General features: G+C 46.3%; 1 protein-coding gene across 2 annotated transcripts; it reads right to left on the minus strand.

Annotated features, from left to right (window-relative positions):
• Window positions 1-7,453: 7,453 nt before the first annotated feature.
• WDCP (WD repeat and coiled coil containing) lies at window positions 7,454-16,893 on the minus strand. Of its 2 annotated transcripts, none has more exons than XM_038177261.2 (4): window positions 16,732-16,893; window positions 12,304-14,183; window positions 9,839-9,956; window positions 7,454-8,070 (listed from the first exon to the last, which is right to left on the minus strand). In XM_038177261.2, exons 2-4 carry the CDS (start codon window positions 14,161-14,163, stop codon window positions 7,799-7,801), a joined length of 2,250 nt encoding a protein of 749 aa, XP_038033189.1. In that variant the 5' UTR covers window positions 14,164-14,183; window positions 16,732-16,893; the 3' UTR covers window positions 7,454-7,798. The 2 variants fall into 2 exon arrangements, with proteins under 2 accessions (XP_038033189.1, XP_038033190.1); XM_038177262.2 differs by having other exon boundaries at window positions 16,737-16,880.
• Between the last annotated feature and the right edge of the window lie 6 nt (window positions 16,894-16,899).

The raw sequence follows: 16,899 nt of genomic DNA on the forward strand, positions 1-16,899 counted from the left end.
TTAAGCAATCATGGTACCCACCTGGTTTTCCTGTGGGTTTTGTCAGCCTTACGAAACACCATGGCATCGCTGTTAATCTCAGCTTGCGCAGTGTTTTGTAATAATGAGGTTACACATGACTTTGAAGTGGTGATTCTTTTCACTCAGGGATCTCATTATGGCTTTAGATACCTTATCTAAAACCTCATTTCTACTATAGATTCATGCTGCTGAACATATTTTGTAGATAAAAGGTACACCTCAGGCACTTTCCGGGGCAGTTAAATTCAGGCTTAGGCATTCTGGGCTTCTTGTGGAGTCAGTGGAGAGACAGACACCTCCAGAGGCTGCTTCCAAGTTCAGGCTAAAATGCCTGGACTCTGAAGACAGATATCTAAATTTGGGGGGGAGAGTGATGAATCCAGGAGTTGAAGGCTCCTTCACATAAAGAAATTAGCACAGTGCAAAACAAGACATGAATTTATGGCCCACTGGCTTCCCTGTACAAATATATGGGAGGGTGCCTTAATTTTGGACTAGAAGTGCCTTAGAAGGAGTAGCCCACCACGTGTAGGAGCACCTGTGGGTACTCCTGTGGGTGTCACTGGAGGCAGTGCAATAAGCAATTTGCTCAGGGACATCTGGGGAAGTGACTCAGTGCTGGGACTGGAAACTGGAAAAGCTTTGACTGAAAGACACTGCAAAATAAAATCACTGCATCCACAGAGTATCTCGTTAACGCAGAAACCTTTTCAGGCAAGTTGGAAGTCTAAGGCTTAATGAACTGTCCTAGTTCAGAAAAACGCTTGATAATGAGCAAGCCTTTAAGGGCGTATTTTGAGTGTGCGTGGGTAAGAGTTAATGATGTCTGAGGCTTGTATTGAATTGACATCTAGGGATGTGGGTTTTTTTGGTTTCAGTTCTTGAACAAGCCAAGATTTCTACTGCCTGGGGCATTTGTGTTTACAACAATAAAAACCATAAGCCCGTTTACATTTCTGAGTTTAATAGAATTTGAAATAGCAGAAACACTTCATTTTGAAGTGGGTAAATGATGTAGTAATATCACATAGCTCCAGAAACATCATAGAAAACATTTTAGGGGATTTGTTTTATTCCATAACATTTATGTCTGTCTGAACAGTCTTCTTTAAAAACGACCAGAAGTCCTAGTAAAGCCTATTTATTTTTAAAATGTTTTTTGTTTTCAGCTACTATAAATCTGTAGCTCCAAGGCACTGATTCTGTCAGTTTACATAAACCAAAAACTTAGCCCAGTGATAAAAGGATTGCAGAAACTGCTGGCTGTGGTGGATTGGAAGAATTTGAATGTGGCCTGAGATATTATTTCTAGATCAGTTGTGCAGTTGCCTCTAAACTTTGCAATACCCCTATCCTGACTTCTGTCTCTTGCAAAGGTAAACTCGGTTGATTGATTGTAAACTTTACTCCTCTGCTCCAGTGAGGCAATGTGATATTTACCTAACAGAGATGCACTTAGTCTTCGCTTTGCATGTAGTAGTAGCATCAAAATACAATTGAAAACCTCCATTGCTTAAATGTAGCAAAATATTTTTATATTTTGAAAATCTCAGGTATTTTATTTGATTACCAGAGTTGTACTTTTGTTAAGAAAACGAATGTATTTTTTTCTAAGCAAAGAGAATGGAAGAAGTAAGTGCAAAGTAAGATTTTTTTGGCAATTTTGCTTTTTAGGGCTCATTGTTGATGCTGTAAAACAAATGAACTTTGAATATCTTCTTGTCATTTTAAAATGATGTGTCCTGTGTATGTATGTTCAGAACATGTGACTGGAAGAAGCAGATTCTTATGCTGACAACCATTCAGATTAAATGCTAATCTAATGTCTACCTCCTGCCTTGCACTGATTGTCAGTAACTGGGGCCAAGTTCAGTCCCCAGGGGCTCTCATTCAAGTAATACCCAAATACAATCACAAGAACATGGGAGATTGGATTAAACCAGCTGGGTGCTTAATGGACAGCACTTCCCCACCTACACACAAGCAGTTCCAACAAATGGATTTACACAAGTAAGAGGAAGAAAAGGATAACAGAAACGCATGTCCCTGGGGAGTCGTCTGTAAAGCAAACCATGCCCATTCCTTGCCCTTTCTTGAAGTAGGCTTGATTTTTTTTTCCCAAATCTTCTATGCCAGGCTGTTTGCTGGTATAGTCTGTAGCTGAGCTGGTCACTCTTCCAGTTTCATGCCTCCTGTGGTTTCTGCCTAAAAACAATACCAAAAACTTCCAAGGTTGTACCACCTGGTGACGCATTCCTGCTGGCAATCGGTGTGCCTGCAGGTCACAGCTAAGCACATCGATGAGCTATCATTGCCCATCGGGCACTGTCAGAGAGGGTTGGTCCATCTCGCTAGCTGTGTCCTCCCACCCCGAGGCACTGCCTGCCCCTGAGCTTGCTGACCTGTCACGGCTTAGGTGGATTAGATCGCTTGTGCTGAGTCCCCCGCTTTAACAGGTGAATACCACCTCGGACATCTGTCCCTGGGGAGTTCCTGAGGCCTGGCACCTTGCGTTTCAGGTCACTGGGTTTGCAGGAAGGGCCCTGCAGATCTGAAGACTAATTCCTTAAGTCAGTGTTGCACCTTATAAGAATCGCTGCTGGATTCAATCCCTGCTACATCCCCTGGTCTCTATTCACCTTCTGTACTTCAAGTAAAACACTTGACAATATTTTAAAGCCAAACTCTGCTGGTTTTGTTTCTGTGGTTGCTTACCAAATATCATTTGTTCATCTCCTTTTCTACTTGCCTTTCTGGGTCGTAGACAGAAAACTCAAAACAATCTCCTCCTTGAGAGGAGGAATTTCCTGGAGGGGAGATGTAGGTCCTTTAAGACCTGGTATTTGCTGGCGAGGTCTCTGAAGACAAGGAAGGGAAGGCACTGCAGTTCAAAGTCTCATGCAGTAGGGGCACAGCCAGTGGCTGTACAGTGTAGTGCTCAATCACATACTTCGTATGAATTTCATATTGTAGTTTAAAAAACAACCACAAAACAGCCTTGAAGTGTTACAATAGGTTTTCCCTTCAGAAAACTGCTAGGCTGAGTGATGGAAAGGTCAGCTGGATCCATACAATTGACAGGTGAGTAAGTGAGCTTTCTGTTTTCATGCAATTTATTTCTGAGATCAGAAGTTTCTGAAGCTGCTCTGAATGCTTTTTTTCACCTTAACTCTCTACAAGACCATTGTTCAGACACTAGCGAGAGTGCTGAGTGGTATGGTTACAAAAATGAGTGTATGTTAGAGGCTTAAGGTACGAAATGAGATAGCTTTCACACCATTAAGCACCCAATCTGCTGCATAAAACATGCTAACTCACTGTGAGGCTTCATTCAAAAAGAAAAGAAGCAGCACACGCCTCAGTCCCTGAGATGAAGGAGGAGACATTTTTCTGCTTTGCGCCCAAGAATTTGCAGGCTCTGAACACACAAATTGGCAAAACCGAGAACTGAATGGACAGCAGGGGGAGGGAGAATGGTCCTAGAACCACAGCACTCTGCAGGAAAGGTGGGAGTCCAGTGTAATTCCAGAGGTGTTTATAGAGCAGCATCTCTAACCCGAACTGGACAGCAGCAGTGTTGTTGGATGGCAGGGAGACATGAGTGTCTTCTCTGAAGGCATAGAGGCATAGAATAAGAAGTCAGGTTTATTTCTTGATCCATTTCTTGTCCCAAATGGGGTGTTTAAGGAGAGGTTGGATGTGGTGCTTAGGGACAGGGTTCAGTGGTGACATTGGTGGCAGGGGGATGGTTGGAGCAGGTGATCTTGGAGGGCTTTTCCAACCCTAATGATTTTGTGATTGCCTCTTTGTCTTTGCTGGTGCATGGAGAATCATTTCCATTCACCAAGCGATGAACAGGATTTCCTTCATAGCTTAGCAGTCTCCATCATCTCTCTTTCGCCTAGAGGATGTTTTTCCCCACCTGTGGTAAACTCAGGCCACCAGCTTGGCATCATGGCAACAGAACCAGGTTTATGATGGCTGACGAGTGTCCATCCTTTTGTTTGATCTGCCCAAATCAGCTGCAATCCGGGAGGAAGTATGTCCCTTAGATTTCCACAGTGAACTCACCCTTTGGCCTTCTTCAAAGTCATGGAGAAGAATCTGCACGTTGTGACCTGTCAGCTTCAGCCATTCCACCTCTGCTGGCCATGTCGTAGGTGTGTGTTGAACACAAAATGACAGCCACCTCCAGGTCCTGGCAAAGTCTCTGCTGTGCTGAACTGGCCATGGAGAATCACGGAATTGTAGGGGTTGGAAAGGAGCTCAAGAGATCACTGGGTCCAAACCCCTTCCAAAGCAGGTTCCCTAGAGCAGGCTGCCCAGGTCAGCGTCCAGACGGGCCTTGGATATCTCCAGAGAAGGAGACTCCACAACCTCCCTGGGCAGCCTGTCCCAGTGCTCCGTCACCCTCACCGGGAAGAAGAGAGAATGAGAAATGCAGAAGAGAGAATGGGAAACTCCAGAATTCCTGAGGTGACTTGCTGGGGTGGAAGAAGAGCCATAAAACAAGCAAGCTCCCTGGAAACACCCTGAAATCCTCTCCTGAGGGCTGTTGGGTTGACATCAGCGACTGGCTCAAAGCTGTGGATTTGTACACCTGAACGCAGAGAAAAGGAAACTCAGGAGAATCGGTTAATGCTTTGTGGTTATCAGGTATTCACACGCTCAACTTCTCCCTCCCCAAACCCCTGCCTGATCCTATAAACGCAGATCAACAGAGAAGGCAGTGACGTGACACGGGATGGTCGGGGGCTGCAGCAAGCACGGTGGGATTTCAGTGCAGGAGGCCGGTGACTCCCTGCAGCTGGGCTGTTGGCAGAAGCAACGCTGTGAAAGCCGGGGAAGACGTACCTCAGTTATCCTGCCTGTGCAGCCAAAAGGGCAAGGAGCTTGGTAGTGGGGCTGACAGCTAGAAAACGGGCTGGGTGCTGGTGTTAGCTGCTGTTCTCGGTGTTAGAATGGAAGGGAATGTGCTGTGGACCTGGCACAGGTCTGACAGACTGCTCGGAAAGGTGAGCACCAGGCAGAGGATGTAGGATGTAAGAGGATGGAAGCACAAGGAACTCCCACAAGGAACACAAAGGGAACCTGTCGTGGTTCCGCTCTTGCCACGTAAACCCACTACAGAACCATAGATCAAGCTTTCCTTTACTGCACCTTTCAGACCCTGCTGCCTTCTCTCTGGTTACCAGCACCCAGGGTTATGCTCCTTGTCTACAGGGTGGCTGTGAATAAAGGCAACTGCTCGATAAATCCAGCACCCAGAAGTCGTAGGGCAGTGAAATCAGAAATTAATTGAAATTGGACACAATTTTGGAGTAGTCAGTGACACCTGGTGAGCACTGGTGTGCCTGTGGTCCACAGTCGGGTGGTTGTTCGTGGTCCCAAGAGCCAGGTGTCTCTGGAGGAGTAATGAAGACCCTTGTGTTGTGCACAGAGCACAACAAGATGATGCAGCCCACCACCAGCGGGGGCTGGAGTTCCACTATGCAAAAACCAGGAGCTGCTGGGGGCAAGGTAAGCACAGCACCTTCCAGTGGTAGCAGAAATGGGATGGAAAAAAAAAAAAAAAGTGACAGAATGCAACCATTCTGTTGAGGTGGGAAGGACCTCTGGGGCCATCTGGTCCAGCCCCTGCACTAACAGGGACACCCAGAGCAGGGTGCCCAGGCCCACATCCAGGTGGCTTTTGAAGATCTCCAAGGAGGAGACCCCACAACCATCGGGGCATCCTGTGGCAGGGCTCCAGCACCCGCCCAGCACAGAAGTGCTGCCTGGTGCTCAGGGGAGCCTCCTGGGCTCCAGGTTGTGCCTTAACCTCCTGTCCTGGCACTGGGCACCACAGAAAAGAGCCTGGCTCCATGTTCCTTGCTCCTCCCTGCAGGTATTGATAGTCATAGAAAAAACTGTCTGTAGATTTAAATCCCTCCTGAACACTTTCAGCAATTCTGGGTGGCATTTTGTGAACCTGTCAGGGCGGTATCCCAGCTCCAAGTGCAATTCATCTCGGTCTGGAGGATTTTCTCCAAGCACCTTGGAGTTCTCCACCTCTTCTGTTATGACCAAAGGCAAATGCTAGCGGCTGTTTTAGCAGATGGTGTAGCCTTAATACGATGTTTCGTGGGCTGCTGATTTTTGACGGTGGCTAAATTTCCAACTAGGCAGTAAGAGATCATATTAGTCCTGAGGCAGCAGCTCCAGTTCCATAATCTTGTCACTCAATTCCTTCTCGCAGTCAAGTACCACCGTGAAAGCCTGATAAACTGCTTAATGTCACCGTGCTTTAATTTTATGGGCAGCGATTCTGGATTACTGCATTTTCTGGTGCTGCAATCCACACCACATCAACTTGTGCTGTTTTCTAAATTTCACCTTTGCATTCTTTCTCCCTCTCTCACTACAAAGGCAATAGAACATTTTTTTTTCTGTCGTCCTTTAAATTGGAGGCTCTCAGGGTGGTGGGTTATTGGAATTCCTTTTTGCCAGTTCTCTCTATGAGAACTTAAAATAGATGTACTGAAGGCAGTGTTGTTAAGATGATTGTTTTAAAGGTGATGGGGAAAAATTTAAATATGCAGACCAAGAAATACTTACCAGAATACAAAAGTTAGCCAGCAAAAGCTTACAAAAAGCTTACAGCTATCCATATGCTGACGTCTTTTTGCCTATAAAGATGTGCTGGGCCTGGCTGGGATGGAGTTTTCTTTCTGGCAGCCCCTGTGGTGCTGTGCCTCGGATCTGTGACAAGCACAGTGCTTCTGGAGCACTGATTCTTTTGAGGCTTTCTCTCATTCCCCCTCTGTCCATGCAGTGAGGAGGCTGGGGGTGTGCACGGGGTGGGGAGGGGTGGCCCCAGGTGATGAGGGGTATTGCTGACCACAAGATGTCACGCTCAGCAATAAAAGTTGGGGGAAAAAGGAGGAAGGCAGGGGGAATGTTTGGGGCTGTGGTGTGTGTTTTCCCAAGTGCTACACGATGAAGCTTTCCCTGAAGCTGCTGGAGATCTGCCTGCTGATGGGAAGCAGTGAATGAACTCCCTGTTCCGCTCTGCTTGCACACTGAGGTGTTTTGGTTTGGCCTTTTAACCTTTTAAACTGTTTTTATCTCAACTTGTAAGTTTCTCCACAGATTTGCCCTTCTGATTTTCTCCTTAGCTGCCAGCTTGGGTCAGCCAACCACCACCGCTTCCACACGTGAGGGCTGCTTCCCCAGACTCAGAAAATTAAGCAGAGACATTAGCAGTGGGCACTGGAGGAGCAAAGTCTCACTTCTACACCATGCCGACATTCTACACAACCCTACTTTGACCCAATTCCATACGCCTAAACTACTGCTCACAGCCTTAGTTAACACCGGTGCATAACCAGATGCACTCCAACAGACCATCTACAAGCTTCTGAGTGTTTGGCAGAAATAAGGAAAAATGTAGTGCTTTCAAGGATGTCTTTATTATGCAATGTTCCTATCATCTAAAACCACCAAGATATTAAAGACCGAGGTGCTAACTTCAGCTCTGGAGCTTGTTAGCCCTTCTACTTTCAAGCACTGATACAAATACCTGCTGTATGCAAGAGGCATATTTAAAAAACGTCTTGGTATAAAAAAAAAAAAAAAAAGCTAATGTTTCCAAGGACCAAACAAATAAATACATAATTTAGATGTCAACAAAAGTGACAGAAACCCAACCGAGGTTTGAGACCGACCATTACCTAGAACTCGCAGTCCATACAGTGTCTCCTACCGTACGACAGCATTACAAACCCTCCACCCAACGTCACATTTTGCTGCTGGCTTGTTCCGAAGGACCGCTGCTGTCTAAAGCCTTGGAGGAACAGTCTCTGAGGCCTTCCAAAGAACTGGTGATATCCAGGCTTTCCGAAGCAGCGGGTCTGCAGCCTTCTGTAGAACTGATGATGTCCAGCGTTTTGGAGGAACGGGCGCTGTAGCCTTTTGTGCTGGCATCCCTTACGACTACCTCCTGCAGGGACGTAAACGTCAACGGGACAAAGCCCTCGCTGTCTGCTGTGAGAACAATCCAGGACGAACCTGTGAAGGCAGACACACAGCTGGTTGCAAACTCCTCTGTAAAAAGGCACGATGCAGGTATAAAACATATTTCTTCTAAAATTAAATGCTTCGGTATGCTTACAGCAGTTTTTCTAGCAAAAAAAAAAAAGGCATGGGGAGATGCAAAACTAAAGGATAGTTAACAACTGTGCAAAATCATGAGCCTCCTGACAGTCTTCCCACAAGCAGAGGTGACCATAGTAAATGCACGCTCTAAATAAGGAAGAGGAATTAAATTCTGAGCAGAACTCGTAACCATCCAGACTTGGTTTTAATTAGGTATTCATAGACTACTTTACAGAGCTTAAGCTGTGCAGATACTGTATGAAGCAGATTAAACTAAATGACAAATTAATTAAAAAAAAATAGAAACAGCTTCTGTTATGTCATTTCAATATAATTAATTCCAATAAACATGAGGCAGAAATATTGTTCTAGATTGTACAAGCCTCACATCTCTGGTCCATTTTTTATTTGACTTCACATCATTATTAGCATGATTTCTGCAATTTGAAATAATTTGCTGACTCAGAAGCACCAACTTTTACCAAACGACACAAACCAGAATATTTCCCTACCTGTATCTGTTAAGCTGATGAAGTAATAACACTGAGCTCGGGGTGGGGGTGTGTGAGGGAGTTGAGGGCAACATTTCCAGCTGTTTCTGCAGTTATATTATGTAACTTCATGTCACAAGTAAGAAGATTGCAGCTTAAAAGCACACGACCCTTTAATCTTTCGGCTTAATATCTCGTTTGGAACAAACTTTAAAATCAGTACAATTCAGGAATTTGGAACTACCATTCCTGTTGCGCCCATTTACCTAGTAATCCTTGTAAAAATGATAAAGAAACCTACTATAACACTGTTTCTTTCTGAGGTTTAATTAGGTTAGTTGTCTGCATGATTACTTATTTATGGGTAACCAATTCTGCTAAGTTTACATTTGAAGCTATCAAGAAGTCTAAATAACAGTGGTAATGGGGACGCCCTCCTCAGTACTATCCAGAAAGTGAAGTTCTTCGAGTCCTATAGCTCAAAATAAAATTGCAGCGTGACAGCAGACAGTGGGTGAGCAGCTGGAACAGTACTGAAAATATACATAGGAGTAGGAGCTCATACCCCCAAGGCATGTCTCCTGCTCTTGCCAGAAGGGAGACTCTTTGAATTGACACACACCCAGGCACTCGGGATGTGCATGAGATGAATGGATGGCAGCAGAGGAGCACACAGCAAGAAGGCAGTTTCCTTCACGGCAAGAACTGGAGCGAACCAAACTGCTAAAATTTAGAGTGCTACTGTTGTGTTTATAAAGAACTACTGGATTTATTAAAGGACACCTGATAATGGAACTACAAATTAAAATACAGAAAGCTGTGTATCAAAACCACCAACTCTAACCTTCCCATTATGCAGGTTTCTCCATTTAAAACAGCTGAAAATACATCTAAAATACTAGGTGACAGTAATTTTTCTGTATAACTAGCTGCTTGAAAAAGGGAGGAGAAGACCCGTACATTAAAGTTTACTCATTTTTTATAATGTAAAGATTCTTCTTAGTCAAAGCCTAGACTGAAAAGAATCTTTACATTGTAACTAAGAGCTTTTATTAATAACCTTTCAGTATTTGTTCCTTGTTGTTGTTTTTTTTTTTTTTTTTCCAGATCAGGTTATGTGCACTGCTACTGCTCACTCAGAGTGCTGCGTGTGTTTGAAGTGTTCGTATTGTTGGATAATTACAACGTACCGTGCTGCATTTCTACAAGAGAGAGGTTGAATATCTGCTGGACTATACTGAGACGAAGTTTACCCTCACAAAGAATAACAGATCGCCTCTCATCTGAATCGTTTCTGGAAAGCTGCTTCTGTAAATTCAAGAGAGAGTCGTTAGATACAGTGATGTACATTTCAGCAGAGATATCAAAATGACATTTATTAAAACAAAATCACAGCTATGCTTTCAACTACACCACTTACAGAAAGCCAAATGCTACTTTCACTCAGACCAGTTTGCAGGATTCATACTTTCAAGCGTCAGCTCTCAACATGAGAAGATTTGTGAATGACAGCAGCAAATCGCTACGTGCTAAATCAGTGTCAGCACAGGAGAGGAACGCTGCCCCTGAGGAAAACAACAGGCTACATCTGACCCTCATCCTACCACCCGCGAGGGACACTTCCTTGGGGAGTTTGTAAAGCAGCAAGTTTTCCATCTTTCCCTCTCTGTGATCCACTGAAGAGGTGAGAAATCCTGTCCATAAGCTTCTGGGACAAGAAATGGACAAACACATCAGAAGAGCCTGCCTCACCTCTGATCATCACGGCTCCAAGCCATTAAACTCACCAAATGTCTGCAAAGTCTGTCCCCCATAGGGCAAAGCAAAGCATTTTCGAAGTCTACAGAAGGTTGGTTGTTACCAAATCTACAAATTCTGCCTTTGCATAGGATAAAATTCACCTAGCCATGTTGCTTCCCAAAGAAGCCTTGGTCTTAGCTCTGGGGCACGACACAAACAAGGTGAATTCTGACTCCTCTTCCACACAGACCCATCCATCCACAAAAAAGACATGTGTTAAGTGTGGAGCCTGGAAATGCACTCATGGTCTTCCTTCCCTGCACTGATAAACGTGCCACTGCTCTCTCTCAGACACTGCTTGTTTGGGATACTTTGGGGTTCCTCACCATTTTGTAAAATCTGCCTAATAAACTGGACAGTAGAGAAATGATCAGGGCTCAACATGTAAGGCGAGGATCCCTGTTTCCTTGCTGAAGATTTCTGAATCAAATGTACCCCAATTAAAGTTAGAACACACCATTCCCTGCCAGGCCTTCCAACTGCAATCATAGAAATCAAATTATTTTCTTATCACAAGTCATCACCAACCAAAATCTGGAGGCAAAACTGGAGCCTTTAATTCATGAAACATTCTCATGCAACTGTAACTCCTCTAGCTCTTGCTGCATCAAGACAAGCTGAAACGTAACTCGTTTCAAACTGTATTTTAAAAGAGATATGAATACAAAATCATCATCAGAATTTGTGTGACCTCAAGTATAAAAAGGTCTCTAAATAAGCATCTCAGGAAAATAAAACAGCAGCCTTGCTGAGGAAAACTTTCACTTTGATATCTAAGGCCACTGTTTGGAGTAATGCCCCACATTTAATTAGGACTTAAGAGAGCTAAGAAAAAAACCCACAGAGTTATTGTAATTATTAAACGTTTAGAATGGAAAACAGCAAACAGAGGGAGGAAATATGGTCTAGGACCTAAGAGTATGATGCTACAGAAGTTGAGAATAATTATTTTTAGCAATAAAGACCCAAAATTAGTGGTTATTGAAAAGAAATGGCAGTTTAAATTGCAACGAATATCGACTCAGAATTATTAAAACCACCTCTGGAAGAGAACTAATAGTTTTGTGCCACAATTTAATAATTAGATATCTTACACCTTCTAGCATGAGATTTAGAAATACCTGCTTTCAGCCAAGAAAAGCGTCTTTCAAAGGAAATTTGATTTTAAAGCCACTTTAAGCTATGCTAATTGAATTATTTTCTGTCATTAAGGGTCTCCCTCCTTCTCAGATGGTGCTCTCAATACTAATTAGCAAGACTTCTGCTCTAGAGACAAAGCCATTTTTTTTTTAATTTCCGTCCCCATTATTACAGTTCTTCTTGGAAAAGGGCAGGAGAATCAGAAATTCCCATAGACAGCATTTTTCACTGCCTGAATTGCTGCACAAAAAGCTCCAGAAATTGCTGAGGAAAACATCCTAGACCTTGATACAAGATTTTAATTCTGCAACAGAGCTGTGACGCACGGGTTCTTTGGGTTCTCACCACCTTCTGCAGAGCAGGGCAAGGTACAGCTGCTCGGGTCAGAGCCGACGAGCTCAGCCCAAACGTGAGGTGGGGACAGGCAGTGGTGAATAATCCCCCAAATGAAACACTTCTAAATAAAAGAACTTCAAAACTGAGATGTAGTTGCAGGAAGAGTGGGGAAGAAGGACACCAAAAAGAAACCAGACCTATCTAAAAGGGAAAGCCCTAAAATAAGGCTCCTCTCAGACTCATCTGTACCAAATCTGTGCATACTAAACACGTGCAGGATGGTGCCCTCCCCGTGTGCAACCTGACCACAGCTGGTCCTTAAGAAGTCTGTTACATCCGTGAATGGGTTTGGCCATGAAGGCTTCCAATATTTAATTACCTGGTAGGTGATGTTAATAAAAGAAGGCTCCTGAGAAGATGGGTAGAGGGGAAGATTTCTCTTCCCAGATTTTAGCAGCTCAGTTAACTCACGGACATGACGCTGCAATTCGGTAAAGTTACCAGAGAGTCTTTCTACGTTCTTTGATAAATAACTCGCTTCCTTTTCACTTAACAGGTTATTCTTGTAAGAATTCGGAATTTTGGTTGCTCCATCTGTCTGCCTTTTAGGAGATGTTGGCTTGTTAGAAAACGACAGCGACGTGGTGGACAACGCCACAGCCCGATTTACTGGTTCAGCATCAAGAGCCTCAAGAGCTGGAGGGAAACCCAAAGGCAGCTTTTTGTCTTTGAGGTCGCTCACGTTCAACAACGAGCTTTGCTCGTACGCGGGGCTCTTAATTTCTTCAATGAGCTTTCTCCTGCTGGTAGGGGACTGAGGGGCAGCACGGTCTGGTATCAAGAGCCCACGACTGAGAGGGTGAACGTCTGCAGGGAGCTCGTGAGGAGCGTTGGAAAGATTAAAACAGGAATTCCCGTTAACTGCTGCGGATGAAGGACCCACTTCAAACATCAGTTCCTTAATCATCAACCGGATCATGTATTTGTCTGATCTCGAAGAGGGAAGAAACGCGGGGTCAGTGAATTTCTGTCTTCCAACCAGGATCAGTAACAGTTTGTTGGTCAGGAAGCACAAACCCTTCGGTTTCTCATTTTTTTCTAGCTGAATTTGCTGGATGTTGGGCAAATTGGACGACGTCAGCGAATAGACTAAAATAACGTTACAGGTGTTGGAGGCGACTGACACAGTTTGAGTCCTGGGGTCAAAAGCCATGATGTCAGGAACCAGAATGCCCGGGATGCTCACTTTCTTGGTGGAGGTCACCTTTCTCTCAAAAGTCACCAGAATGAGATGCGAAGAGTCCTGCCCGCTTCCCGTCAGGTAGTCCTTGGGCCTCAGGTGAAGCAGGGGGCTGCAGTCGGCCCCCTGCTTGCTGGAAAGCAGGTGAGTCAGATCCACGGGAGACGGAAGAGTGGACGCGGGCTTCTCCGAGTCCAATGACTTTTTGCCCCCGTCCATGGAGAACTCCTCCTCGCCACACAAGCTGGACTGCGAGGGGAAGGATTCGGTCTCGATGCTCGCCGGCACTTCGAAGGCAACCCCCGCGTTGAGGCCGCAGATCTTGTCCAGGGGGAGCTCGGTAGCCACAGCAACTTGGAAACTCAGGGTGGCTTCTACAGCGCAGATGTAGCCCCCCACGTCGAAGATGGGGCAGAAGGAGCAAGCGTGGAGCGTTTTCTGAGCCTCATCCCAAATGTAGGAGTGAAGGGCACTGCCCACCCCCACGACTAAGCGGTTGCCTTCCTTCGTCCAGCAGGCGCAGTGGATGAGGCCGCTGCCCTTGATATCGGCTTTCACCCTGCAGCTGTTGAGATGCACAGAGTGCAGGACCGAGGCGTCGCGCGTGGTGAGCACGGCCAAGATCTCCTGCTTCGGATGCCACACGCAGCCCTGGGGGAGCACCGGGAAGGGCTCGCTGATGTCGCATGTCTGAGAGACCAGGAGCTTATTCCTCTCTGCGGCGTTCAGGCAGAGCTGCCAGACGGTGATGTGCTTCTTGTGCTGGACAGCGAGCAGGGCGGGGGCATCAGCAGGGCTCGGGCCCCAGTAGAGTCCGTGAACGTGCTCGAACTGCCCAACGACACTCGAGTCACCAAATTTTGGCTCTCCGTTGTGGAGGTGTAAGGAAGTCAGGATGACCTGCTTCCCATCTGTCCAGGCGATGCCGTGCACGGGGTGAATCGCTTGGTGTAAGGCATTAAGGCCGGTTCTCAGGAGCTTCGCCTTCCCTAGCTCCATGATTTTTTGATGTGAGGCATCTAAACAAACCAGAATGGAAAGAAAAAACGATTATTGCGGAAGACAGAGCAAAACACCTGCAGGATTATTTAGCTTATGGCCCTGCCAACGCTGGACTCCTCCTTTCGGTGAAGTCAACACACATATAAAGCTCGTCCACAACCCAACTTTTGTTGTTGTTCATAATGTTTCCCCAGTGAAATTCAATTTTAAATGAGGTTTTGTTGTTTTTACAGGCTTAGTCTGCTGCTTTTTCATCACAAAACCAGCCCTTTCATTCTAATCGACAGGTTGCTGCTTCTCAGGATATTTTCGAATGACTTTTAGTATTAAGAATTTCTCAAAACATCACCTCTCACCCTCAGCTTCGTGGCCCAGTTGTGACCAGCTAAAGTAATCTCTTACAAGTATGACAGGGCATTAATGTATTATCTATAAATCTGATCCTGTACTAAGTGGGTTAGAACGAGGCATTTGTCTGGTTATTCCAGAAAGCTCTCTAAAAGAGCAAATGCAATTTTGTACCAAGTTAGAGTCAAAGCAGATTCTTCTGAGGAAATGTATGAGAAAGGATTTAAAAGAACTTAGAACACAGGTACGGGACAGAACCATCCACCTGAAAAATACTTGTTCCAGTATTTTTGAAAAATGGGTTACATGATTTGCCTGATGGCTCAGGAGAAGGCTTTCAGTTCCCTACACAGTGTAACAGCTTCAAGAGAGAGAATGAGAAACTGACAGCAATCATCACTCTCTGCAGTCTGTAACCAAGTGTCTGGGACATCCAAGAGGCACCAAAACTTCAAAGGGGTTCACAATTTTACCCACATTTCTAGTTCTTGAGCTGCGAGCAATCCCTATTCTGTGCACAGAAGCCAGCTCAAAGGAATTGATGGTCCCCTCGTTTAAGATTCTCTACAGGATTTTGCTCAGCTACAAAGTCATGGCCCAGAATGAGCTGCAGCTTTAGTAGGAAACGTGAAAAACAAGAAAGCGTTTGAGAAAGTCAACAGTCAAACTGGAAGGGTTATCACCACATGAAGGAGCTGGCTCTACTTCAGATTTTAATTAACGATTTGTTGCTGATCCCAAATGTGGAAGAAAAGAATTGGAAGAGACTAAAATTAGACAGTTATGATGATCAGGATGACTCCTTATCAAGTTAATAACGAGTGCAAAAAATAGTAAAGGGGGATGGGAAGAAAGTGTGAATACCTCTCCAGGAAATCAAGGATGGTTTAGGTTGGAAGGGACCTTAAAGATCACCTAATTCCAACCCCCTGCCATGGGCAGGGACACCTCTCAGCAGCCCAGGCTGCCCAAATCCCATCCAGCCCCTGGGCTCTGCCAGGGATGGGGCACCCACAGCTTCTCTGGGTGTAACTGCGTAGATAGGTGCATGACAAAAAAGGATCTGGCTTAACAGCAGATCACAAGCTGAGTAATTTGGTAATTTCAGTGAGAAAGTTGCAAGATACGACTGTGTAATTTGGGAATGTTTCTAGGAGAGGTGCTACACACCAGGGAGATAACTACCATCCTACCACTGGAGCTCCGTGCCTAGCTCTGAGTTTCACAGTCCAGTGATGATGGAAATGTTTCCTAGAGTTCACGGACCACAGAAACACAAGAATTGGGTTAATTTCATTTGGAGAAGACTGTGAGGGTAAACTTGCAACCACAAAGCAGGTGGTTGATGACAGCCCTGCTCCATTGTTCTCCAGGTCTGCTGGGCAAGATAATAAGCAGCTTAGTTTCAACAAAAGAGATTTAGGTCAGCTATTAAGGAAAAAATTGCAACTACAAATGACAGCTCAGCACTGAGGCGGGTTACCTTGCTGAGGGGGAGCAGGTGCTCCATGAATGTGGTACTTGTGCTATGGTGCTGACAGGATTTGATCATAAAAGTCTGTCAGGGCCAACTTTAGGTGCATCGCCTTGTGGTAAACACACACCTGAGGTACTTCCCAGTCACCTTCTCCATCACCTACCTGGTGTTTCTCTAAGCTCAATCTTTTCTTTTTTTTTTAAGCAACGGCCACTTGTGGAAAATTAAAGCGGGATTTGGTTGTTTTTTAAGTGATCCGAGCGCCACATCCCCGCCGGGCAACCCTCACAGGGCGATGCCAAAATCGCCTCACGGGACGCGCTGGGATCCTACAGCTCCGGGGCCACCGGGGCGGTTCCCTGTGGCGCAGGAGCCGCTCCCCATCGCCCCAAAAGCCCTGGAAAGGGAAAGCCGAGCCCGGCGGCCACGACAGCCGGCACCCCGGGGTGCTGAGGCGTGCCGCAGCCCCCTGCCATGGCGGAGGCCGGGCTGGGCTGCTGGGTGCGGCACAGCTCCAGCTCCGTGTCCCTCTGAAGAGCCTGCGGGGAGCCCCGCGGGGTAAAACGGCGCAAAATTGGGAAAAAAGGGGAAAAAGGGGGAAAAGGGAGCGCCCAAAGCCGCCCGCCCGCGCCGCTTTTCCCCAAAACCAGCCGCCCGCCCCGCCGCTCGCTGCGCGGGCCCGCCCGCACCGATCTCCCCCGCCTCCCTCAGCGGCCCGCCCGCCGCGGCCGCTCACCGACCTCACCCTCCCGGCGGCTCGGCACGACCCCGGCGGCAGCGAGCGGCGGCCGCCTGCTGCTCCCGGCCCCCGTTCCGCCTCTCCGCCCCGGCCCGGCCCGCCCGGAGCCCTGTGACGCGGCGGGCGGCGCCTACAGGGGCCGGGCGCTGGGACTACAACTCCCAGGAGG

The sequence above is a fragment of the Anas platyrhynchos genome, chromosome 3 (assembly GCF_047663525.1).
Source record: "Anas platyrhynchos isolate ZD024472 breed Pekin duck chromosome 3, IASCAAS_PekinDuck_T2T, whole genome shotgun sequence".
Classification (NCBI taxonomy): domain Eukaryota; kingdom Metazoa; phylum Chordata; class Aves; order Anseriformes; family Anatidae; genus Anas; species Anas platyrhynchos.

Bases quoted from the DNA above. Each gene is read 5' to 3' on its own strand.
- WDCP (XM_038177261.2), bottom strand. From the start codon at position 14,163: ATGGAGCTAGGGAAGGCGAAGCTCCTGAGAACCGGCCTTAATGCCTTA. The intron at 9,957-12,303 runs GTAATTAAATAT...TTGAATTTACAG, and splicing joins TTATTAACATCACCTACCAG to AAGCAGCTTTCCAGAAACGA. The intron at 8,071-9,838 runs GTACGTTGTAAT...CTGCCTTCACAG, and splicing joins TCTTGTAGAAATGCAGCACG to GTTCGTCCTGGATTGTTCTC.